Source organism: Mobula hypostoma, chromosome 13 (genome assembly GCF_963921235.1).
Source record: "Mobula hypostoma chromosome 13, sMobHyp1.1, whole genome shotgun sequence".
Classification (NCBI taxonomy): domain Eukaryota; kingdom Metazoa; phylum Chordata; class Chondrichthyes; order Myliobatiformes; family Myliobatidae; genus Mobula; species Mobula hypostoma.
In genome coordinates, this window is record NC_086109.1 from 57,160,512 (window position 1) to 57,187,993 (window position 27,482).

The 27,482-nt window shown below is 41.5% G+C and overlaps 1 protein-coding gene across 1 annotated transcript in view; it reads right to left on the reverse strand.

Moving 5' to 3' along the window:
• Positions 1 to 7,190: 7,190 nt before the first annotated feature.
• aldh1a2 (aldehyde dehydrogenase 1 family, member A2) overlaps positions 7,191 to 27,482 on the reverse strand; it is a 115,694-nt gene continuing 95,402 nt past the window's right edge. The window contains exons 8-13 of the mRNA XM_063065738.1: positions 22,481 to 22,583; positions 20,784 to 20,968; positions 16,080 to 16,244; positions 15,791 to 15,948; positions 12,364 to 12,438; positions 7,191 to 12,151 (exon numbers count right to left, since the gene is read on the reverse strand). Coding sequence (XP_062921808.1) covers positions 12,079 to 12,151; positions 12,364 to 12,438; positions 15,791 to 15,948; positions 16,080 to 16,244; positions 20,784 to 20,968; positions 22,481 to 22,583 — 759 coding nt within the window. The 3' untranslated portion in view covers positions 7,191 to 12,078. The remainder of the gene's footprint in view (positions 12,152 to 12,363; positions 12,439 to 15,790; positions 15,949 to 16,079; positions 16,245 to 20,783; positions 20,969 to 22,480; positions 22,584 to 27,482) is intronic.

Here is a 27,482-nt window from a genome sequence, read left to right on the forward strand (position 1 = left end):
AAAGAGTGAAGGATATGGTGGGGGAGAAGGAGAGGGGTCAGGAGACTGTATCTGTGCATAGATGGTTGAAATGTTCCAAACAGGCACAGAAAATAATCTGAAAAGCCCAAAAGTATGCTGGCCTTCATAGCTAAAGGACTGAATTATAAGAGCTTAGAGGTACATGGATCTGACTAGACCACATGTTGCATACTCTAAATACGTCTGAGCACCACACCTTAACAAGCATATATTCACTTTGGGAAAAGGGCAATGTGAGAATCCTTCCCAGAAAGTTAAAGGAGACATTTGACAAATAAGGGTTCTAGTTTCTGAAATTCAGAAGCAGTGGTATTTTGCAAGATGTTCTGAGGAAGTATTGTACATAACCCACAGATCGTCGCCATGGTTCATCTTGGATATGTTACTGAGCAGATAATGGAAGGTGGCACTCCAGCACTATCACAGCCCTGAGGGGCTGGATAACCTCCTGTTCATAGTTCTACCTGCATACACTCACGTGTATCTCACACTTGTTGGAATCTGTCGCTCAATCAAAGAGCTACTGAATCTGAATCTGAATCTGAATCAGAATCGGAATCAGGTTTATTATTTCAACATTCCCTCGACTGTTTTTTGCAGCTGTGTGGACCAACCATTGCTCTGATCACAGCCTGAAAACTACGTGGAACTTTAGCTGTTCTTTTTTTGTAATATGTATACTGTACTATGAATATTTAGAATGGAAGTGAAAAAAATCACATATTTTTGATTTTATTTATTAATTGAAGGGTATAATGAAATACAGTACGACAAAGAAACCTTTCGTGTTTCATAAACCTCTTCTCATCTGTCTTTATTCCAGCTGCATGGCAACAAAGGCTATGTGCGCGGAAGCATTTCAGTTACCGCGCGGCCGTGCATCCATGCACATTAGAGTGAACAGCAACTATCATTTTCTTATATGACGTGATATTTGCTGTTTTGCGTCAGCAGAACATTGCAAAGACATAAAATTATTATAACTTACAAAATAAGGAAATAGAGCAAAAATAAGGAATAATGAGATAGTGTTCATGGGTACCTGGACCATTTCACTCTTTACCATGAATGGAAGATGTGACCAAGATACTTCCTTGCAAGACTGAGGTCTGCTTGTCTGGAGGGAACCCACTATGTAAAAACAATTGTATTTTTGGCAAGCACTTAGCAGGCAACTTTTCTGCTAGAAATGCTCCCAATTGCAGATTATTTCCACAGGGTTCAGGCAGATAGAATGGGCTATAGCAGACGAGTGTCACTGTAAGGGCGTGTGCATGAATGTCTCCAAGCACAAGGCAAGAGACCCTTAGTGACTTCACGAGCATTTATCCACAGAAGTAAAGAGAAATATCCACAGCTCAATGGTAAAGAGTTTGTGGTGACTAGAAAATGCACAAGACAGCTGCAAGCAGTAATCAAAACATCCAACAACTTTCCATAATTTTGTCTAGCAAACTCAAATATAAACAGTTGCTTAGAAATACAACAATATAACTTTAACAAGAGTCCAACTGATGATAAACAGGCTGTTTTACATCAGTACTGTTCATACCTCCTGTTTGCATCTTTGAAAGGACTTATCATTTCGACCACAACCTCAGTTTAGAATCCTAGTCCTTCAATGTTGTACTGTGCTCTGTGCTTTGGTCACAAATTAAGTCCCAGATCCAGGTGCCCAATAACATAGTGAGATGGAGCTTGATGCATAGCAGCTCTCTGGGTGCCTGCCAGCACATTACTTTTGATGAATTCTTGGAAAGAAATGGGCTAATCAGGACCAGTCTGCATGGACTTGTAAAGGAAATCACAGTGTATAGAAATGTGGAGACGCAGTGAATATTGTTTACATGCATTTTTGGCAGGAATTTAAAAATTTCTTCCCAAGAGTGTTGAAACACAAATGAAGACATGTTTTTGAAAGGAATGCCACTGTTTAGACGGTGAGTGGGTACAAAGGGAGGCACAGAAATAAATACATGTTTGCTTGACAGGATATGAATGACAAGGCGCTAGAGAGCCATACAGAGATCTCTTGTTTCCTAAATATGTAAATGATTTGGGCCCAGATCGGAAAGAAATAGCATTGATTTGTGAAGTAAATTTGTGAGGGTCAGAGAGTGAGGTGAATGTCAGGAACTGCAGAAGGTTGTAAGCAAACAAATGCAGGATAGACACAATCAGCACCCAGTAGAGTGAAAGGGTATGCCTGCTGAACCAGTAGTGAAAAGGAGTTGACTAGAAATTGGATCCATTAAATGTAAATCATGTATTAAAGTAATTTTCAGTAGATTAGATCACACGTGGTCACTTCCAGGTGAAAGTATATCAATCAGAAAATTGTCCTGGTCACATCCAAGTGCATTCACCTCAGTACCACTGATGTTCTACCAGCTGATGCATTGAACACGACCTTGACTCTGGCATAAATGGTGCACTGCAAACTCTGATGCACTGTCACAAAAACAAATCAGGGAACTCATTATGCTGACATCACTGAGATGGCAATTAACAACTCCATTCTGACATTGATGAGCTCAGAGTCCCATCAGTTTACAACGCTCTTGATATCTGAATGCTCAGCACTGGTGCAATGCCCTTCTAAACAGTAAATGCACTGCAATTATTAACAACTTGGCCCAACTGAATTACTCCTCTAAATCCTTGATTATACCAATGTCACAGTCACTTGTAAAGCCTTGCAAATTTCTCCCAATTGATTTTGCACAGCTAACCTGCTCCGGTTCAGCACAGGGAACACTTCTTGTTGGTGTGCTTTTTTAAATTCAGTTTAATTATTGTTCTAATTTCTATTTTGGTTTACAGTATTTTGAGCTGTGCACACAGATCACTGCCTCGTCGGATCTCTCGTGTCAGAAAAGCATTGCACCAAGCTCCATCTGATGACTGCATTGGGAAGGTGCGGACGCCGTCTCCCTCTCTCCATAGTTCCCCTCACCGTGTATAGAACAACACCATGATGGTGGTGCTGGTCCCATGACATTGGATTGGATTATTGTTATTGTCCCATGTACTGAGATACAGTGAAAAGCATGGTGTGCACACTGTCAGGACAGATCAAATCCTTACATAACGCATTGTGGTAGCACAAGGTAAAATCAGGACCAGAATGAGAATCAGGTTTAATATCACTGACATATGTTGTGAAATTTGTTGTTATGCGGCAGCTGTACATTGCAATACATAATAAAACTGTGAATTGCAGCAAATATATGTGTGTGTGTATATATATATATAAATTTAAATAAGAAGTGCAAAAATAGTAGTGAGATTGTGTTCATAGGTTCAATGTCCATTCAGAAATCTGATGGCAGAGAGGAAGAAGCTGTTCCTGAATTGTTGAGTGTGCGCCTTCAAGCTCCCGTACCTCCTCTCTGATGGTAGCAATGAGAAGAGGGGAGGGCATATCCTGGGTGATGGGGGTCCTTAATGAAGGACACTGCCTTATTGAGGCATCTCTCCGTGCAGGCGTCCCGAGTGCTGGAGAGTCCATTGCCCATGATGGAGCTGACTGAGTTTACAACTTTCTACAGCTCGTATCGATCCTGTGCAGTGGCTTCTCCCCGTACTAAAACAATAACAGATGACAAAATAAAGTGTAACAGCTGTAGAGAAGGTGCTGTGCAGGTAAGCAAGATCATAAGATTACAACAAAGTAGATTGTCGGGGCAAGAGTCCATCTCATCATACCAAGAAACCATTTAACACTGGTCAATAATCTGCCAGGAAAAGCGTTCGGGTGACTTTCTCTGGGCATTATCTCATGGCCGACCACCTTCAGCTGCTTGTTGTAGTGCTTCTCCTTCCATGATAGGAGCAGTGGGCATGGACACTGTAGACCGTGTAATGTTCAGTTCTGTTCTCAGCACGTCAACAAATGAAGCAGCCCCTGTTAGTAATAACCACTCATCACACAGAAGTTCTAGGCAATTATTTCAGAGAAGATTGCATCAGATTACCTACACATTATAACCAATGATATTACCATTACTGAGTTCCCCACTATCAAAATTCTGGGGGGTCACCATTGACCACAAACCCAGCTGGCCAAGACACATAAATACTGTCAGGTGCCAATAGTTCTGCAGTGGATCATTCAACCCCAGATACTGTGTGGCTGCCATCACCAGGGGGTCGACAGCAAACCAGGAAAGCAGCTCAGTACAAACTCCTGACTGGGACTGAAGGAAGGGCCATGAACATTGGCTTTCCTGGCATCATCTTCATGCCAAAGTAGGAATAAGTAAGAAATAACAATACCACCTGTCTGAGAGAAGACACAGGAGAATAAAAGTCCAGATGACCAGACCAAAGAGCAGCTTCTTCCCCATGGCTATCAGGCTCCTGAAGCAGTCACCTCTTTACATCTCCTTCCCCAGCAGTGTTGCAACGTTCTCACAATCTTCATTTTACCTCTCAGTCATTTCTTTATTCACCACTAACCTTGTTGTTTTGTCCTTGACATTGTACTACAGTTGGTTTGCAGATTTAGCATGCTATCAAGAAGCCAAATTGAATATCACCATTTCTACGGGGATTAAATGTATTTGTATAGGGTACTGGTGAAGTTGCACCTGGAGTACAATGAACAGTTCTGATCTCCTTACCTGAGGAAAGATATACTGGCTTTGGAGATGGTACAGAGGAAGTTCCACAGGTTGACTCTGGATATGAATGGTTAGCTAATGAGGAGAGATTAAGTTGCCTGGGGCCATACTCACTAGAATTCAGAAGAATTGCAGGTGACCTTATAAAATATATGAAATTATGAAAGGGATAGGGGCAGTAAAGTTATTTCCACTGATAGGTGAGACTAGACTTTGGGGGATATAGCTCCTCACATTCTTCATTCTCTCAACCCAAAAACTATGCACATTGAATTAGTCTGGAATTCCTAGACAGCGTCATATGAAGGCCAACCTTTCAGTCTGTGAATAGCGAGGAAGGAATATAGATCAGATGGAAAATTGAGCAGATAAATGTCAGGTGCAGTTTAATTGAAAAACTGTGAGGTGTTGTACTTTGGGAGGTTAAATGCCAGAGCAAAGTATATGATAAATGGTAGGACCCATCAAAGCATTGACCTTGGGGTGCAAGTTCATAGCACTAGTAAGTGATAACACTAGTAGATCGGGTATTGAAGAAGGCATATGGCACCATTGCCTTCATAAGCAATGTTCATAAAAGTTGGCAATTCATGTTGCAGCTGTATGGAATTTTGCTTAGGTCATATTTGGAGTATTGCATACATTTCTGATCACCCCATCAGAGGGAAAATATGAAGCCTTTGGAAAGGATGCAGAAGAGGATCACCAGGATTGGAGTGCAGAGGTCAAAATAGAAGGTTAAACAAACTTAGATTTGTTTGCCTGGAATGTTGGAGGCTCAGGGGATGACCTAATGGAAGTATAATTAGAGGCATAGATAGGGTTTATCAAGTTAAGGTTAGTCAAAGAAAAATACTGCACAGAAACAGGCCCTTCAGCCAATCTAGTCCATGCCAAACTATTTAAACCTCCTACTCCCATCGACCTACACCGGGATCATAGCCTTCCATCCACGTACCTATCCAAGTTTCTCTTAAACTTTGAAATTGCACTGGCAACTCCCTCCACACTCTCATGACCCTTTGATTGAAGAAGTTATCCCTCATATTCCCCTTAAACTTTTCATCTTTCACCCTTACCACATGACCACTAGTAGTCCCACCCAATCTCAGTGGAAAAAGCCTGCTTGCATTTACCCTACCTATAACCCCTCTTAATTTTGTATACCTCTATCAAATCTCCTCTCAGTCTTCCACATTCTAAGGAATAAAGTCTTAACCTATTCAATCTTTCCTTATCACTCAGGTCCTCCAGTCCCTGGAACACCCTTGTAAATTTGACCTGTACACTTTCAACCTTATTTACATCTTTCACGTAGGTAGCTACCGCTTCAGTGTATCAGGAGGACCGTAGTTTTTTTTTGTTAAGTCAGTGGAGTGATAGAAGCAGATCTGATAGAAACATTTAAGAGGCATTTGGACTGACACATGTACAGGCAGGTACTGGAAGAATGTAAACCCAGCTCAGTACAGACCCGGTGAGCTATCCAAGGAGCTCTGGAGGAAACTGCAGTGCTTTTGTAGTTGGTGCTCAGAGCAGTGCATCTGTAGTATAGGGGGAGAATGTTTCAGAGTGTGGATGGGGAACTGAGCAGGATAATGGTAAGAAAGCTTTTGCTGCAATTCACCCAAATTGTAGACCCTATTTCCAGCCATGTACTTATATTGATTGTGCACTTAAGTGCCCAGTTGGTGATAATTTTCTGAACTGTGACTATGGGGCTGAGCCATTATAAAGCTGTTGAAAATCAAATGCTCTCTCTTTTTGGACTCTCTTTTTTGGAAATAGTCAGTAACTGATATTTCATAGTTTATCCGATAGAGAGAGGCTGGTGTGGATACCCGTCAATTTATCTACCAGAAAACCTTACTACACCTCAAGTATGATAAAGTTATCACTATTCTTGGCTTTATTATCAGTTTTATGATGCTCTGGTCAAACCACTGATGATCAAGGACAATGTTCAGGTTCGGGAGGCAGAGCAAAGAAAACAGAAAGATCTCTACTGTGGATGTTCAGATGCTTCAGAGTGTGTTATGAAAAAGCAGGGGTGACCTGGGATGGAAATTCATTCGTTATTTCATACTCTGTACATCAGTGACAAGAATTGGTGTACTTCACTAAAGAGGAAGGCTTCTACAACTCCGATTTTGAACACGGTTTATAGAGAGCATCAGGCTGCTGAGATGAACTCAGAAAACTATTTTAAATTGTGACAACAAGGTGCACAAGTAAGAGATATTTTCAGCGTGAATTCTTTATACAGATTAAATTCTGTGATAGAGATTTCGTCCAAGTGGGAGTTCAGAAGCAGCAGCAAAGGAGATTAATAATTTCTCTAGATGGTGAATTAAGGTGGAATGAAATGACTTTCCTATTCACAATGATAAGGAACTTTGCTTAACCAGCTGCACAGGTGAGTTTAATTGCTGTGCCTTCTCTACATCTGATCTCCAAACAGACTGAATGAATTTAAACATTTTCTATTTCACAATTCATCAAAAATAACAATGACTGATCACAGACATCTTAACAAAACAAAACCTTTATTAGCTGTAGGATGAATTGCTAAAATGTGCACTTCTATTTCTGGGTATACTCAAATAACCAAATATTTATGCAGGCTTTTCCATGCGTACATTATTTACACTTCAACTCTAGCATGATAAAAGTCAAGATATTGAGCAGTTAATGCACTTTCATACATTGCAATAAAAAATATTAATAATATTTAGCTGTAGGGAAGGATCCAATCTGATAATTTAATCATAAATTTCTGGTGGGGCTTTAATTCATGGCAGGTGTCAGATCTGGGCGTGTAAGTGTACATTTGCCAGGACTAAGTTCACCCATTACTCTTTCATTGGAGTGTAGCTCTGGGGAAGGAGAGACGGACGAGGCTCCAACCGTGAAATTCTGTATTTATTAAGCAAAATAGTGAAGGGTAAGGTGTCATTCTCTACATTCAAGACTTCTGTCTTCCTGGAATGCACAAAACGTAGGTAATGGGAACGATGTTTCGAGGACACACTAGGGTCTAGTCTCCCATTGCTGGACTATTTATATTGGTGTTATTGCAAACAACACAATGCAATCAATTTTCCATTCTAAACCATCAGCGGAGTTTCAGTCAAACAACTTTTACATAATTTTAACACTCTGATACTAAATGTGTCTTGTTTTTTAATGAAAAACAGCATAGAAAATAACTTTATATATTCATAGTACATAATTGTATATACATGATTTCAAAACTGCAATACAGTTATCAAGAAGGAAGTTGCAGTCATTCAATCAGTGTATAAAAGTTTACGGATTTACACATTATTGCTTTTTTGTGACATCAGCCATAGGTGATTTAAAACAGAAAAACTAAAAGACAGCACAAATGGTGAAACTTTGTAAAATTAATGCTCAGATTTCTTAGGTGGAGTAAAAAGTATGAATTAAAACAATAATAGATTAACATTCCTTGTGATTATAACACAACAAAAAATATGTCAAAAGCACAAAAGCCTTTAGATGACAGTTTTATGAACAGATAAATGCTTGTGAATTTACATGAAATTCCCCTGCTTATGCTCTTGATAAATATGTGAGCCTGTTGATTAACATTTCTGCTCCCTGGAGTAAGGAACATGAAAGGTGACCTCACTGAATATTTCAGAGGCTTGGCTGGGTAAATGGCAAGAGTTGGAGAGTCTTGAACCAGGACCATATTATCAGGACAAGGGTTCACCCATTTAGTACTGCGACGAGCAAGTCTCTACTCTGGAGGGCTGTCAATGCTTAATACTCAGATCAATGGAATTTAGGGTATTAACAGAATCAGAGGGTGTGGAATTAGGACAGAAAATTGGAATTGATGTGTAAGTTCAAGCAAGACTTTATTCAAAAGCAGAGCAGGTGCATTAGAACAGAACAGATGGCCTATTCCTGTTCTTATTTTCCGTGTCTTTTGATAATATATTGGATTAAACAAAGTCCTTTGACCACACAAACTGTCATTAAAGTCATCAATACAAAAATGATCTATTTAAAGCAGAAACAGCTTTGTAAGTACTTTGGCATCCTCCATTTCATTTCATACGTTCTTTGATTTTTTTTTGGCTCTCATTTCAGATTCCATGGTTGATAAGGAAATTTTGTCTCAATGATCTGTGCTACATGCTGCCTCATTTCTTAATCAATGACGTTTAGCAACCCAACAGCAGAATTTCATTTTAGAAACGTTGCAGTACAGTATAAAATTGGGGTTAAATCACCCATCTGGCACAAGCAATATCCTTTCTCAATAGTAATTAATAGGAAACATTTCAATACATATTAAATCAATCAGATGTCCAAAGTAGTCAAAGTTATTTAATGACTGTCTGGTGCCTGGTCGGACTTGGCCGACTGGCTTGCAGCAAGATGCATCATTCAGTGGCTTTAAGCTTTCCAATGCATCCAAAATCAAAATGTTATCCCACATGGAAAAGTGAAGGTTAATCACCAACATAATGGCAACCCAGCCTATGCCGGAAGGGGAAATGGCATGTTTCAGACAGAACTGCCATCTAAATTAAGATTTTGGAAACCGTGTTTGTTTTGGCCTTGGAGAACGCCTGGAAGAGTCATGCACTGTTTTCACCAGAATGCGGTTAAGAGCCAAATGATGTGGGGAGGTGATTTATTGCAATTCAAAGGCCTGTCATTTCAGAGGTGAGAAGGAACATACAACTGCTGAACAAATCTACAAGAAGACAATGCCCTGGTGAGGTACGGGCTGGAGTTTGGGAGCACAACACGTGGGCAGCTCACTGAGACTCTGTAAATAAATGGAGTTCGGGCTGGTTTTCTGGGACAAATGCTTGAAGAGCAAAAGCTGAGAGCATTTTGTTGGAACTAACAGTGTGCGGAAGCCCCTCGGCGTTTGCATCTTATGGCTTTGTAGGTAATGAGCAGGGTATTGTACTGGGCATTGTGGAACTGTAAAATATTGTTTTGACCTGGTGATAGTTAGTTTCCCTCTCCCACCAACACCAGATTACAGGCTAGAAATGTGTCACAAAAGATGTCAGAAAGCTGACCACTGTCAGCCTGTAACCAGACAGAGGATCCTGGCCCTTGAACCGAGGTAAATTGTGGGCGAGGTGTATCCTCTCCCTCACATGGATCCTGTGCCCAGGCCAGCAGTGGGATCACAGGCTTGTTTGCCCGGTGGTAAATAGGCCTCAACAGCCCTGTGCTGCGGCTGAAGTACCCGCCTGACTTGGTAAGGCCGAGGTGGGGGCGGGCTTGGGGGAGGGGTAGAGTCATGCCACAAGTTCCCCATACTATCGATGGGAAAGCATAACAGATGGCTTGAGGGTGATACTACAGCTATTAGGAACATTTGAACACACTACAAGATGACTCAAACAACTTCATTTGGATGGGAATGCTGGTCAAAATAGAAATTGTGATGCAGAGAGTTGGCGAGCCCGGTAAGAGAGAAGGAGAAGCTGAATCAGCCGAAGGAATCTAAGTATACGGTCATGAGTTGTGATGCAGGGGTAGCGGAGTCTTGGGTAGAACTACCCTCATTTGTTAAATCATCGACTTTTGAGTTGCAAGAAGTAAGATTCTGGAAAGGTGTATAGTGCCACAAGGCGGCTGATCAAACTGGGATCAACAACTGCCACTGTTTAAAAACTCAAAATGGACCCATGGGGGCAGACATAACCTCCAGCACTACCCCAGTCATGTCTGGATCACTTCCAGAATCTACAGGTGACGAGATAGGAGCCGAAGACTGGGGAGTTCAGTTCTGTCCCAAACCCTCCCTGGTTCCAGAATCTCTCTGCCTCCTTGGCATTCCCAGCAAAAGACAACTGCTGGTGCATGCCTAAAGAATTGGATCTCCAGGGGATCCTTTAAGGGGATGTCTTTAAGGGGAAACAAGGGGAAGGATAGCTTTGAGCAAATTTCTAATTCTCAGTAATCTGTACATAGCAGGCAGAGTCTGTGAGAAATGGCCAGTGTATTGACAACAAAAACACCACACAAGTACTGAAGTAGAGTGGATTCTGGTTAATTGGGCCATCAGTTAATTAGGGCAGCCACATATTTGGGACAATTCTTAAAGAACAAAGACTAATCAAGAAACTTGCTAGGATTCCATTCATTTATTTGGGACTATGCCACTTAATTGGGGCAGGAGACTGTTAAGAAACAGTTGCTAACTAGCATCAGTCACATGCCCTTGCGTGCTCGTTAGACACTACACTGTGCTTAGAGGGGACAGTTTTTAAATGGTATCAGTTGTGTAGACTTATGCTCAAAAAGCAGTGATTTTTGTCACTGAATAAGCAGTAAGATAATTCAGAACTGTTTTGCTCACTGTGATTGCAAGCATTCAGGCTTGGAGATGCCAGAAACAGCTGGGAGTGAAAATGAAATGATCTCACTACTTCAGTAAGTTAGGAACTATGAAAAAGTTGAAGGTATCAACAATCATCTTGAATCTTATAATGAAAATGAAGATTTGGAGGATGCAATCGTCAAAAAATTTATAAAGGCAGTCCATTAACTACACTAGGTGTCTGCACTGATTTTGTTAATTTACAGTAAATCAAAAGATCACAGCAGCATACACTGGATTAATTCCTCCGTCAATAACTATTAGGAACTAATACACGGTTTTATACTACTGTAGTGGTATTGGTAGTGTTCTAATTTGTTCTGTAACTCATTAATTAACCGTTACTCAGTTAAACAGTGACTTGTCTTTTTTATATCTTTTTAACTATTTCCTTGAAACTTTGGCTAATTGGGGCAGCCGTTTAATTGGGCCAAAAGGTACACATTCTGAAAAGTTCCAATTAACCGGAATCCTCTGTACTTGTATCTGGGCAGCCAGAGGAACCACTCAAACAACATCCCAAATCATGTAGCTCACTTACAAAGTTTTTGATTTCTTCTCTTCTGCTTATGCTTCTCCACAGCCACTTTCAAAGAAGAGCAAGGGTCGTGGGGGCCACCCTTTTAACCTCCTCTTACACTTGCCACTGCTCTGAGCTGATCACAGGCAAATCCTCTGGCACTTTTTTTTATCAAGCATTATTTATCCTGAATGCCAAGTCTCAAATTAATGGAAAGAAATGAGAAGTTATCCAGCAGTTCCAGTGGCACCGTTGAGTCCATGGTGTATCGAGACTCCACAGTTTATGAGTTATGCAAGATTAAGGGTGACTGAAGGGGAACCATTTAATGAAAGCACTCTGGGGGATTTGCTGAGATTATTGTATTTTCTTCAAATACACAGTATTTGTGGTACATATACATTCACTAGTATATTTTTTTTACATTTTATAAGATAAAGCTTCAACCATATGCTGCACAACCACTGTTGTGTGTGTTTGTCTTGCTGGTAAGTGAGAGGATTCTCTGTGTCCACCTCACAGCACACTTAAGAATTCTTCTGCTGAATTTTGACAGTCACGGTTTTGATTTCAGTGTATTCCCTTAGTCCGTACTCTCCCCTGAAGATGCAAAAAATATTTCATTACATGATTGACTAACTTAATGCAATGTTGTCACTTTTTGAAAAAAATACAATTTAAATGTTTCATAGCTTAAGATTTTACTGTTGCTTAATGTTCATGTTCATCAGTGGATGTGTCTGCAGAAATTCAACAGCACACTTTGGTGAGAAACTCAGTGTTTTGAAATCTGAGTCTATAAACCTACTTACATTTCTCTGCCATTGCCAGACATTTTAAATCCTCCAAAGGGACTCTGGACATTTAAGGCATTGTAACAATTAATCCTGCAATAAAGAAAGAATGAATTTAATTTGAATTCAATTACTGTTCAGAGAAACGTTTTTAACTACAAAGTCCACAAGCATGACTGCTGGAGAAATAGTCAAGGATGATTTGTAACAGAATTCACGGGAGAGTTTGGCGCATGGCACATGACAGTGAATTTAATTGCTGTGGACAAGCAAAATCTGGAAATTTGTGAAATGAAAAAGTGGGGGTGGGAAGCACTACCAACGAGATGCAAGCAGAATAAACTCAAACTAATCAGAACAGATAGCAGGTCTAAACTTAAATTATGTCACAATTTAGCTCTCTTCCAAAACCTTAATGAAAAATTGCCCTGTGTCAGTAATCATAGTATCGTGGAGTGGATTCAGTTCTTGGAGTAACTTCCACTCCTTAAAATTCCTTGGTGCTAAGCCAGGATTTCTAAAATATGAGTCAATTTGGAGCATGCTTTTAATGAGTTTGTGATTTGCTGTTATCAGCCTCACTAAATATGTTTCTAAAATGACCTTATGTATGTAAAACACACACATTAACAGATAATCATGCCTGTGTGCGTATTTTAGCATTTTCTGATTTTTTAAGAGAACTATTTTCATTAAATTGTTTCCATCAACAAGTCTCTATACATGATAGTAGGTAATGAATAGGATTAAAGTTCATTGCCATTCATTTATGGGTGGGTGATGGACACTTTATTAAAAATACATCCTAGTACAAAGACTGCAGCAATGTATAATATCAGGTAAAAAATGTAGACCTGTAAGTACAAGCTTAGCTGCTGTGAATAAATATTGATGTGATCCAGATGTACACAATAAATTAGATAGCAGAAGAAACACTTTTAGGTTCAAATCCAGTTGCTTTTCACTAATTATTAAATTTGCCAATCTGCTGTTTAAGTGGTGGGATCTGTGCAACTCTGGATGTGTGTGTGAGTGGAGCAACGTGTTTTTTGTGTACGTGTCAATGCTTTTACTGGTACATTCATTAGCAATTGAGTATTAAATTTTAGACAATAACAAACTGACTCCCAAATTTAGCATTTTATTTTGGATTAGCTATTGAGCATATAATTAATTCCAACTTTTCAAATTTGGACAAGAGATAACTTGCAATTGTATCTGAAAGCACCGTGATAATTTATATCAATGTTTTTACTCTTTGCTTAGATCCAATCATTTCTGATCAGCAAACTTCTAGTTCCTCCTTTCAGAAACCCATTCCAGAGGATCCTGAGAAGGGAGGTGTTGGATGGAATTGGCTACAGCTGGTTTCTAAGCAGCCTTCAGAGCAGAAAACATGACAGGAAAAGAGACCATAAAATTTTTCATAAATTTGTGCGTGCTCCACACCCCAACCTCCAACCCAACCAGTGTTCCTTTAACATTAGATCAAAGAATGAAGCTGGTCTTTATCATCCTTACTCACGTGACATTGCCCATTTAGTCACCGACAACAGCAGATCCATTTACCTCTTCCATTTCACTACAAAAGCCCAAGGTATTCAAACTCAGATGAAATGGATACACATTTCATCAACTTTGAAGTAGAAATACTCGAAGATGAAAAGAGTGCCTTATAGTACAAAAACAGTTGTTTTCTCTAACTTATAAATAAACAATCTCATTTATTATTACATACCTTGGAATCTGCTAATCTTGAATAAAACACAAGGTAGAAATTAACATCAGAAAGAGTTGAAGAAGATGGCAGAGTTTGTCATGGAAACTTTGGTTAAATTTGATATCTATACCAGTTTAAAGGTTTATTCATCAGCAAGAGCTGTCTGAAACAGTCCACCACACTACATGAGGTTGGAAGCCATATGAAGCAGGAGGCTGGGCAATGCCTTGTGCCAGAAACAGCCTTGGCAGCAGCCAGCATTGTAACAGAGTTGCCAAGTTCCTAAAGTAATGAGTGATGCAAGAGCACATCAACTGATTTGGACAGCTTGAATCCATTGTTCAAAGACTGTCCTCCCCACACACAGTATCTGAAATCCATACACTGCTCAGAATAAAGTGTTAGAAAAGCAGCAATACATTTCAGGAGGATAGAGACAGACCGCCAAAACACAAGGGAGATAAAATTAAATGCGAAGAAGTGTGAAGTGATGAATTTTTTAAGGAACAACAAAGGAGACAATATATATTAAATGGTGCAATGCTGAAGAGGGATATAGAAACAGAGAGATTTGGAAACATGCAAACAGACATGTACTAGTCTCTGAAAGTGATAGGACAAGATGCAGGTTGCTTCTAAAGTAGACGGACTCCCTGGCTTTAGATATAGAGTACCACAGGAAAAAGGAAATGGTAAACTTGAATAAGTTAACATTAGATAGGAAAGGTAGCGAGTTATGGGCCAAACATAAGCAGATGGGACTAGCTTAGATGGGCTTGTCAGGCAGTGTGACTAAGTTAGGTAAAAGGGCTTGAGTCCATACTGTGGGACTCTATGTCTCGAAGGAGATTGGTTGAGCATTTATTGGAATATTAAGGATGAATGAGCAGAAGTAGATCAAGAGAAATCTAAAGAAGTATTAAACACAAGGATTAGAGAGGGAGAAACTGTTTCCATTGGAAAGAAGGTCGACAATCAGAGAGCACAGATTTAAGATATCTGGCAAAACAGTGAATGGGGAAATGTGACTGATTTTACAGGGAGTCGGTAGGTTTGGGAAACATTGCCTGAAGAGTGCTGGTTGCAGTAACATTCAATAGTGAATTGGATAAGTATTTGACTGTGAAACATTTGCAGGTGACATAAATGGAGATATCACAGGTACAATGAGTTGAATGGCCTATTTCTGACCTCATATGGTATTGATGAGTGGAAAATGGTAATTTTGGGGGGATAAAGTTTTGCTTTTCTTGTTCTCAAAGATAAATACAGTATTTTTATTGTAAATGTGGCCCAGAGTGCTGCTAAATATGTTGGTTGAGAATTATGTGATTGACTACTTGGTGTATATAAAAATCCAAACATTTGTAGAAGTGCTGATGTGTTAAAAATGCACAATCCCAACACAGTATCATGGAAGAAAGCTCTTAGAAAGATTTCCCGGTCTGTGCTCCTTTTATGCAAGACATGAAAAAAATGTTGCAAGATTTATTCATTTTTAATTCTCATTGGAGAGTTGAGTGAATGCATCACATTTGAGGATGTCAAAACAAAACGACCTAGAAATCCTTTACAAGCAGAGTTTTGTTGACCTGATGCATTGATTATGTAGGGAGGTTGATGATCAGTTAGACAAGTGATCTAATTAGGCAGCTGATCTAACTCCGAGAGTCATATCTCCACTGTGTTAATGCAATACACTGGTAACATTACGTTCTTTCTTACCAGACTGTTCCAGCCTGCATTGCTGCAGAAACTGTTAGTGCTTTATCGATGTCCTTGGTGAAGACAGCAGCTACCAGTCCAAACTGAGAATTATTGGCCCTTTCCACTACCTCTTCCATGGTTTTGAACTTAATAATTAGTTGAACTGGGCCAAAAATCTAAAATAAATGAACAGAAATGCTCAGAATTAAACAGAAATTGGCAGTGATATAGCATTCCAAGAGTTTCAATGAACGGTGGAGTCTAACTACTTTATACAGGAAGTACTTGGCAGTTTGGACTCTCATACCTCTTCCTTTGCTATCCGCATGTCATCTGTCACATTTGAAAACACAGTTGGCTCAATGAAGAATCCTTTCTTTCCCAGTGATTTTCCACCACATTCGAGCTTTGCTCCTTCAGCTATACCACTGAGGACAAGATCAAGGACTTTGTCACTTTGTAGTTTGTCAATCTGAAAACAAATGAAATGCATCAGAGGAAAAACCATCACTATGAGCCGAAGGATATAGTACTTGGCATATAGTAGACCAGAAGACCAGAAGAACTAACAGCAGAATTAGGCCATTTGGCCCATTGAGTCTGCTCTGCTATTCTATCATGGCTGATTTAATATCCCTCTCAATCCTATTCTCCTACCTTCACCCCATAACCTTTGACACCCTGATTAATCATGAACCTATTAACCTCTGCCTCAACCCAATGATTTGGACTGCACAGCCATCTGTAGCAAAGAATTCCACAGATTCACCACCCTCTGGCTAAAGAAATTTCCCCTCATCTCTGTTCAAAATGGGCATCCTTCAATTGTGAGACTATTGACCCATCCTGTTCCTAACTTCCACCCACAGAGGCTCAGTAGACAATTGCTCCATAGCTTCCTCCTTTTCTGCAGCCGTGACACTATCTCTGATCAGCAGTGCCATGCCCCCACCTCCTTTGCCTCCCTCCCTGTCCTTTCTGAAACATCTAAAGTCTGACACTCAAAGTAACCATTCCTGACCCTGAGCCATCCAAGTCTTTGTAATGGCCACAACATCATAGCTCCAAGTACTGATCCGCGCTCTAAGCTCACCCGCTTTGTTCACAATACTCCTTGTGTTAAAATAGATACATCTCAAACCATCGGTCTGAACACGTTCCTTCTCTATCATTTGCCTATCCTCCTTCTCGCACTGTCTGCAAGATTTCTCTATTTGTGAACCAACTGCCTCTTCCTCCGTCTCTTCAGTTCAACTCCCACCCCCCAGCAATGCTAGTTTAAACTCTCCCCAATAGCCTTTGAAAACCTCCCCACCAGGATATTGGTCCCCCTGGGATTCAAGTGCAACCCGTCCTTTTTATACAGGTCACACCTGTCCCAAAAGAGGTCCCAATGATCCAGAAATCTGAATCCCTGCCCTCTGCTCCAATCCCTCAGCCACGCATTTATCCTCCACCCCATTCTATTCCTATACTCACTGTCACATAGCAAAGGCAGTAATCCCGAGATTACTACCTTTGAGATCCTGCTTCTCAAGTTCCTTCCTAACTCCCTGTAGTTTATTTTCAGGACCTCCTCCCTTTTCCTACCTACGTCGTTGGTACCAATATGTACCATGACCGCTTTCTGTTCTCCTTCCCACTTCAGGATATTGTGGACGTGATCAGAAACATCCTGGCACCTGGGAGGCAAACTACCATCCATGTTTCTTTCCTGCGTCCACAGAATTACTTGTCTGACCCCCTAACTATAGAGTCCGCTATCACTGCTGCCATCCTCTTCCTTTCCCTACCCTTCTGAGCCACAGGGCCAGACCTTGTGCCAGAGGTGCCGCCACTGTTGCGTACCCCAGGTAGGCTGCTCCCCCCCCCCAGTAGTACTCAAACAGGAGTGCTTATTGTTAAGGGAGACAGCCACAGGGGCATCTGACTCCTGCCCTTCCCTCTCCTGACTGTTACCCAATTATCTGTCTCCCAAGGCCCCAGTGTGACTACCTGCCTATAGCTCCTCTCTATCACCTTTTCACTCTCCCTGACCAGACAAAGGTCATCGAGCTGCATCTCCAGTTCCCTAACCCGGTACCTAAGGAGCTGCAGCTTGACGCACCTGGTGCAAATGCGACTGTCCGGGAGGTTGACGGCTGAGAGTCTCCAGGACTTACCACATCTGACACCAAGCACAGAAAACCGGCCTTACACATACTCTTCCTGTCTGTATTCTACATAGGCAACCTACCTCGCCTCGACCTGTTAACGCCGAAGCCCCGTTGAACCAAAGTCTTCCTACTCTGTCTCCCTCTACTCTGTCGCCCCCTCTAGAAAGCTATCTCCTTTTAAACTCTTCTCGCTGTCCTACCTGGCTGACGTCCACACACTTGTGCAGTCGTGCCCCGATCAAACCGCTGAAGAAATCATGTGTCTCCAAGTAATGCAAAAGCTTATCCTTAATAATAGACTCTAAAATCTTTCCAACCATTGAAGTCAGGCTAATTGACCCATAATTTCTTTTCTTCTGCCTCCTGCTCTTCTTAAAGAGTGGAGTGACATCCTCAGGAACTATTCAAGAATCTAGTGATTCCAGAAAGATCATTACTAATGTCTCCACAATCTGTTCAGTCACCTCTTTAAGAGCCCTGGGGTATAGTCCAACTGGTCCAGGTGACTTATCGATCTTCAGAATTTTCAGCTTCCCAAGCACCTTCTCCTTCGTAATAGCAACTACGCTCACTTCTGCCCCCTGACACTCATAGATTTCTGGCATATTGCTAGTGTCTTCTACAGTGAAGATTGATGCAAAATATTTATCAAGTTCCTCTGCGATTTCTTCGTCCCCCATTGCTACCTCTCCAGCATCATTTTCTAGCACGGTCCAATATCCCTTTTTGTCTCTCTTTTACACTTTATATATCTGACAAAAGTCTCTGTATCCTCTTTCATATTATTGGCTAGCTTACCTTCATATTTCATCTGTAATCTCCTTATGGCTTTTTAGTTGCCTTCGGTTGGTTTTTAAAAGTTTCCCAATCCTCTCCCTTCTCATTAATTTTTGCTATAATATATGCCCTCTCTTTTGCTTTTGTGCTGTCGTTGACTTTCCTTGTCAGCCACAGTCGCCCCATCCTCCCTTTAGAATACTTCTTCATCTTCGGGATGTATCTTTCCTGCACCTTCCGAATTGCACCCTGGAACACTGGCCATTGCTGTTCTGTCATCATCCCTGCTAGGGTCCCCTTCCAATCAACTTTGGCCAGCTCCTCTTTCATCCTTCTGTAATTCCCTTTATTCCAGTGTAACACTGATACATCTTGTTTTAGATGCTCCTTCTCAAATTGCAGGGAGAATTCTATCATATTGTGATCATTGCCTCCTAAGGGTTCCTTTACCTGAAGCTTCCGAATCAAACCTGGGTCATTATATAAAATCCAATCCAGGATTTCCATTTGCCTGGTGAGCTCACCACAAGCTGCTGTAAAAAAAAATCTCATAGGCATTCTACAAATTCCATCTGTAGGCATTTAGCACCAACCGGATTTTCCCAATCTACCTACTTACTGAAATCCCCATGATTATGGCAACGTTTCCCTTATTACACGCCTTTTCTATCTCCCATTGTAATTTATATCCCACATCCTGACTACTGTTCAAAAGCCTGTATATAACTCCCATCAGGGTCTTTTTACCCTTGCAGTTTCTTAACTCAACCCACAACAATTCTACCTCTGATCCTATGTCACTTCTTTCTAAGGATTTGATTACATTTTTTACCAACAGAGCCATCCCACCCTTTCTGCCTATCCGCTTGTCCTTTCGATACAATGTGTATCCTTAAATGTTAAGCCCCCAACTCTGATCTTCTTCCAGCCACAAATCGGAGATGCCCAGAACATCCTATCTGCCAATTTCTAACTGTGCTCCAAGATCATCTGCAATAAACCCAAACTTACATTACTCCATACAAAAGTCACAATATTCTATGAAGCTATCAAGAATTTATCATATAATGTACCACAACAAGACCAGCTGCTTTGACAGAGAAATTATATTGCAGTTGCAAAATGTTCCACCTTATAACACAGCAGAAGAAACCTTAAGCCAAGAACAACCATCTGAAGCTTTGCCGAGCACCTAGACTCCATCCGCCAGAGGAAGCAGGATCTCCCAGTGGCCACCCATTTTAATTCCACCTTCCATTCCATTCCAATATGTCAATCCATAAGCCTCCTCTACTGTCGTGATGAGGCCACATTCAGGTTGGAGGAACAACATATTATATTCCATCTGGGTAGCCTCCAACCTGATGGTGTGAACATCGATTTCTCGAACGTCTGGTAAAGATCTCCCCCCTTCACCATTCCCCATCCCCTTTTCCCTCTCTCACCTTATCTCCTTACCTGTCCATCGCCTCCCTCTGGTGCTCCTCCCACCTTTTCTTTCTTCCATGGCCTTCTGACCTCTCCTATTAGAATCCCCCTTTTCCAGCCCTGTAACTCTTTCACCAATCAACATCCCAGCCCTTTACTTCACCCCTCCCCCTCCCGGTTTCTCCTATCACCTTGTGTTTCTCCCTCCCTTCCCCCCACCTTTTAAATCTACCCCTCATCTTTTGTTCTCCAGTCCTGCCGAAGGGTCTTGGCCCAAAACGTAAACTGTACTCTTTTTCCAAGGATGCTGCCTGGCCTGCTGAGATCCTCCAGCACTTTGTGTGTGTTGCTTGGATTTCTAGCATCTGCAGATTTTCTCTTGTTTATGATCTGAAGCTTTCTGCCTCTGGAATGTGATGCTAATATTTACATGGTTTATTAAGATTAAAGTTAACTGTTTCATTCAGATGTTTTCGATGTATTGAAGAACACAGGATGACCGTTGTGTTTTGATTCACTTTAAACAGAGACCCACATCTAGAACTCCTAAGAAACAAAGATAGAGCCTGATAAAACACCTCCTCTATTATAAAAGTGGATGAGTACTGACATAGCCATATTTTTGTTTGCTTTGCTTGAGAAAATCTTACTTGAGGCCCTTGCTCAGTAGCCGGATCAAAAGGATTTCCTACTGTTCTCCTCTGTGCACGCTCTGTACTCTTTTGGACAAACTCCTCGTAGATCGGCTCTTCCACGTAGATGCGGGATCCTGCTGTGCAGCACTGGCCTTGGTTGAAGAACACTCCCTGATGAGCCTGTTCCACAGCATAGTCCACTGTGAGAACAAGCCAACAGCACAGTACAAGGGTTAGTACCTCTCCTGGGTCAGGAAATACCAGCAACAGTCTGGGCAATAAATTTCACAATAACTAAATTTTCCCAGCAAATGTTTACAGAAATGGTAAACCATGTACATCTAAAGTAAATATCATAAAAATTAGGAGATTGCAGTACAGCTTTATATTTACAGCATCAACATCTGTGGAACTAGATATCTGGTTTGATATCAAAAATTCGACATTTTCCTCTAAGTATGAAGGGATCTGCAACATCTGCCCGTGATTTAAATGCCTACCTGTAAGAACCAAACAAATTCTTCCTTCATATATTCTCCCTTGTCAATAAATTAATCTGTCTCATTAGATTTTTTTTTGCAATTACTTCTCTCTTGCCACATGTACACAGGACAAGATCTGGACTGACTTCTTACACATTGCCTGCTTTCCCTGTCACATGAAGTTCCAAGAGGAAAGGTTCTTAAACATCAGACATTTGAGAAACAGTAAGATGTTACACAAGCATCAGTATCACTCTCTCCACAAACTCACCTCTGATCAGGGCTAATGTACAACCGCCCAAAGTGGATGGCAGAGGAATTGCTACTATTCACTCAACTACAACCAAAGTTGTGTGTGTGTGTGTGTGTGTGTGTGTGTGTTGGCCTGTGCATGTACAGCTGTCTATATGTGCATATAGAGTCATAGAAAAGTACAGCACAGAAACAGAAAATCTAGTTCATGCCAAACTATTCAAACTGCTTACTCCCATCAATCTACACCTGGACTATAGCCTTCTATATCCCTACCATCTATGTACCTATCCAAACTTCTCTTAAACGTTGAAATTGAGCTCGTATGCACCATTTGCTGGCAGCTCATTCCACATTCTCATGATTCTCTGAGTGGAGAAGTTTCCCCTCATATTCCCTTAAATGTTTCACCTTTCTCCCTTAACCCATGACCTCTAGTTGTAGTTCCACCCTACCTCAGTGGAAAAACCTGCTTGCATTTAACCTATCTATACCTCTCATAATTTTGTATACCTCTATCAAATCTCCACTCAGTCTTCTACATTCCAAGGAATAAAGTCCTAACATATTTCATCTTTCTTTATAACTCAGGTACTCCAGTCCTGGCAAAATCCTTGTGTATTCTCTCTGTACTTTTTCAACCTTATTTACATCTTTCTGTAGGTAAGTGACCAAAACTGCCCAAAATATTCCAAAGTAGGCCTCACCAACATCTTATATAACTTCAACATAACCTCTTATCTCCTGCACTCATGAAGGCTTTCTTTACGACCCTATCAACTTGTGACACCACTTTCAATGAATTATGAATCTGTATACCCGGATCCCTTTGTTCTACCACACTCCTCAGTACCTTACTGTTCACTGTATAAGACCTATGCTGGTTGGTCCTACTGTAGTGCAACACCTCACATTTGCGTGTACTGTCCTGGTCTGTTTTTATTAAACACAATATTCAGTATTTTAAAATTAACCTACAGTCAGCATCTGCAAAAATAATGTTTGGGCTCTTTCCTCCCAGCTCCAGTGTTACTCTCTTCAGATTGCTCTTCCCAGCTGCTTCCTGGATCAGTTTCCCAACCTAATAGCAAAGACAGGATGCAAATATTAGTACATCTAAATATCAAAACAAGCTGTTCTCATAGTCCAATTAAGGGAAAGTGATAACTCTTGAAAATATACAAACATCTCAAATAATCTTCAGAAACATCCTATTAATTTGCCTTAAATAAAGATTTGGCTAAGTAAATGTTAGCTCAGGTGAGTGGCATGTTTTGAGAGCAGCTGTTCGTATGTCAGCACAAGCTGTAACTTACCATCAGTCTGATGGAAGTGTGAGAGAGGAGCTATCCAGCACACTGGACCAGCAGCCCATTCACATGTCTTACTCCTTTGGCACTCAAAGTCTTTAATGCTTTTCCTTTTTAAAATAAATCACACTCAGGGAAGACTGGAAACCCTGCCGTGTGACTGATGGGTTTTGTAGTTAATACAGCTGTTAACTCAGAGATTGGGCGGCTGGGATTTTAGTCCCTGTGTTAGTTGTATTTACTTTGACGGTCGTCCACATCCAGCTCACTACCAATGTGGGAGTTAGCACACACTTCAGATGTTTAATATTCACAGCAGACTTCTTTACCAACTGAACAACATCATGGCACTGGGTTTTGCCAGAGGAGGTGACAAGCTGACATGAACCCATCAGATGGCCTAGTCTGAAAATCTTCTCCTGTTGTAATACCCGACGAGTCCCCTATAAAAAGCAGTTACACTGGCAAAGGTAAAAAAAAAATTGCAAAAACATTGAAATTCTTGGCTTGTTTGTTTGTGGGTGTCATACAAAGAACAGATGGCAATACTTGGAAATACTCGAAGACACTATCAGCTAGAACATTCACTGTGTTCTGTACAGATCCAACTGTGCCTCAGTTCACAAGTGCTGCACTCCAAACCCAGTTCCACCCCGAGAAGCCCATTACTGCTTTCCCAAAAAAAAAATGCTATTACTGTTGGAGTTCTGAGTTCAAATGCAACATCCTCTGTAAGAAGATTGTACATTCTTCCTGTGAGTGCGTGGGTATCCTCCGGGTGCTCCAGGTTCCTCCCACAGTCCAAAGATGTACCAGTTAGTAGCTTAATTAGTCACTATAAGTTGTCCTGTAATTCGGCTCGGATAAATGGGTGATATTAGGCTGGAGGGCCTGTTTCGTGCTGTATTTTTAATTTTAAAAGGATGCCATAGGCTTGAGCCCTCCCCAGTTACCTGAGACCTGAGCCCATGGCCTGGAAACTCAGTTGGGTACTGAGAGGGTGCTGTTGTTTGAATGAAATGTCAATGTGCAGTCCTGAGCGATCCTTCAAATGCAGAGATGTTGGTCTTGAAGTGCGTGAGTGTCTTACTCATCTTACAAACAGAAAATGTACATCTGAGCTTTCTGTGCACCACTCTGGATAAGCCCCCACCAGACTGGAAGACTTCTCTATGTGAGCTCCAATAATCCATCACCCTCGAGTCCCTGGCGGTGCCGGACTTGCAGATTCCCTAGACAACTGGATATTCCTCCTGTTAATACTCCAATATACTTGGTTCCAAGGTTGTCAAGCCGAAGAGTGGTGGTGGGGACAAGCTCCCACTACCTAAAAGTGCTCCTCATGGCATGTGCCTCAGATAGCCTCTGACAACCAAGCCCAACTTCTGGCCTTCTTGTGTGGCTTAGCCTCTAAGCCCAGCGGAACTGTTTCTACTGACAGGAGAAGGGGCGAAGGCAGGACCTGGCGCCTTAAAACCAGTGCTTCAGGTAGATGGAGCTCGTCAGCCTGGGAAGGCAGTCCATCTAAGAGAGGGAAAACTCTCAGCTGCCTTGCGGCCATATCGACTTATGGGAAAGGCTTTGGGAGTAAACCCTGAGGACAAATCCGGAGCTGGAGTCCCTAAGGCAGTCTGATATTGCCTTAAGCCTTGTTCTGGCAACTCCTGCGACGACACTGGTGCCAAACTGTATTGGCCCTTGCCTTTTTTCCCTTGGACAACATCGGTGTCCTGGTGAGGGGAGACTTGTTGCATGGGCAACTGCCGGTCTTCCATACAAACTTGCCCAGGCCTGTGCCCTGGAGAGGGCACTTGCAAGACCTTCCAGGTGCAGATCCATGATCTCACAAGACTAACGGATACCACCACCATATTTTTATTTCACAATTTTTCTGTGTCTCACGGTAGCAGAATACGTGCCTCAGAGAAACCAGCAAGTTCAAAGGGAGCAGGAAGCAGAACATGCAAGCTTCAGTTTATATGTTTCTGTCTGCCAAGACAAGCTGAAACATACGTGTGCTCTGGATCCTGGTTCCAACCAGAAACCTACCCAAGTTCCTGACCTTTGGCCCCAACGCTGACTTTGGGCACCGGGTCACTGTCTAGACATTAGCTCTGGTCACACATCCCACTTGCAGCACAGATTAATAGTGAGCCAGATGCCAAACCCTGAGCATTTGTGAACAATTGAATACCAGATTATTGGAGTCTTGTAGCTTTGTGCCTGTACCTCTACAAGGCCAAAGATTCTTTGGGGTTGAAAGGCCATTTCAGACCACCATCCTTCTCCTGCACCGTACAGAACCACCCAGATAGATTGTGAAGACACTGGCTTGATGTGCCAACTATTAATGAAAGGCCATCTTTCACCTTGGCAGAATGAACCTGCAAGCTGGTGTTGCTCACCCATCGCTGGCCCTCTCCATTCTGTCTCAACATTACTCACTCCTGCTCTGTGCCCACACACAGGCAAGCAACAACCTGTCTTCTGCCTGGGCTTGGCCAAATCGTTGACAACCAAATGAGGCCCAGAAACTTATTTCATTCTTGGTCCTGACATGGCCTTACTGTAAGGGTGCACGGGTTCTGATTTAGCGTCTGTGGAATCTTGGTAAGCATCAACTAGCTGCAGCAGTTTCCAGCCTGATAGCAGCGACTCTGGTCCATTAGCTGTGACGGACCTTAGAAGACTGCACATGGTAGCAAAGAATCTGCTCCTTCCAATCACAGAGTTAAACGTTGCTTTGAAAGCAAATCCTATTAACTTTAGGCTAGTCTGTGTTTAAACCAACTGGCACTCATCTCCTGAACTAACACCCTGACCACAGTTTATGCTTTCAACCGTGTGAATCCAGTGAAGCGGCTGGTCATGCTGCTGTGGTCACTCCACGTAGAGACGTGGACCAAAAACAGCGATGAAGCCTCTGGTGCCGGAATCTAAGCCCCTGCACTCAAACTGTTCTGATAGCCTTTTGACAACAAAGATCTATTAAATTACTTTAAAATGGCCGTAATAATCAGAGACATTTAAAAATTGGTGAAGTAAAACTACAGAATTTAATAAAATAGAGATAATTCAACAAGAATAAATTAAGGCACTTAATAAATGATAGAAATTAATCAAAATACAATCAGTGGCCACATCTTTAGGTACACCCGCTTGTTAATACAAATATCTAATCAGCCAATCATGTGGCATAAAAGCATGCAGACATGGTCAAGAGGTTCAGTTGTTGTTCAAAATGGGGGAAAATGTGACCTAACTGATTCTGACCGTGGAATGATTGTTGGTGCCAGACGGGGTGGTTTGAGTATCTCAGAAGCTGCTGACCTCCTGAAATTTTACTGTACATCAGTCTCTATAATTTATAGAGAATGGTGCAAAAAACAAAAAAAAACATTCAATGAGTGTCAGTCCTTGTTAACAGGAGAGGACAAAGAAGAATGTCCAGACTGGTTCACACTGATGGGAAGGAGACGGTAACTCAAATAACCACCCTTAACAACAATGGTGTCCACAAAAGCATCTCTGGATGCACAACATATTGTCCCTTGAAGTGGATGGGCTACAGCAGCAGAAGACCATGAACATACATTCAGTGGCCACTTAATTAGGCACAGGTGTACCTAATGAAGTAGCTATGGAGTGCATTTAGAATAGAAAAATAAAGAGAAAACCAGCCATTTATCCGGGCTTTCTCTTATCTTTCACACGTAAGTTGTCAACACTGCAGAAAGGTTGGGTGCAGCAACATTGGTTGGTGTAGAGAGAAGGTCTGGTCCTCCCTATGCTCTTCACCAGACACAAGGCTAAGCCCAGAAGCAGAACACAAGGTCTGCCAACATTTGACCTCCACATTGTTCCTAAATACTTGTTGCGGATGTCAGGAACAAGCTGACCCTCTAATAGCAGCTGGCCAGCTGTTCCATGGAACGTTGGTTGGCGAGCAGCCTGATCAGGCCTGTAAGCTTTCCTTTTGTGAAATGAAATAAATTGGGAAAATTTAACAAGCACAAGAGCATTTGAATCGCTCCTCTACAGTCAGATCGTCCAAGAAATCTAAGCACAAAAGATATTTCTACCTTGTTCTCACCAGCCAGATTATCAAAATTCAGTAAGTCAGCTTTACAATATTCTAGCAAAAGGAAATCAGTTTCACAATGATTAGGCAGTAAGCAACTCAAAGATGTTAAAGTGCATGCGATGTGTTGGGCTAAATTTCTTTCATGACTGAAACTTCAGGGGAGTCTGTAGGATGAGAGGATCTATTGCCAAGCACGGAGGAGTTTATAGGAATCTGAACGGGTGCAATTTCCTGCTTAATAAGAATGTCACAAATGGGAATATTTCACTTCTCAAAAGATTTGTCAAAGCCGCAAGTTATTGTTTGCTTCCTGTTTCTTTTTGGCTTGAAGCAAACCTCCTCAATGTTGTTTTTGCAGCATGGTTTAGTCAATCCAATGTAAGATCTGGTCAGACAGATTTTTGAAAATGTTCATCATTCCCTGCACTTCATAATCATCAAGGGAAATCTTTACTGACCAACTTCACAAATATGTTTGGAGAAGTTATTGTGGGATGATCCTCCTTTTAATTGACAGCTCAGAATGAAATACAGTAACTAAGAGAAAAATGAATTCTGGCTTTTAATGGCCTAAGACAGGAAACAG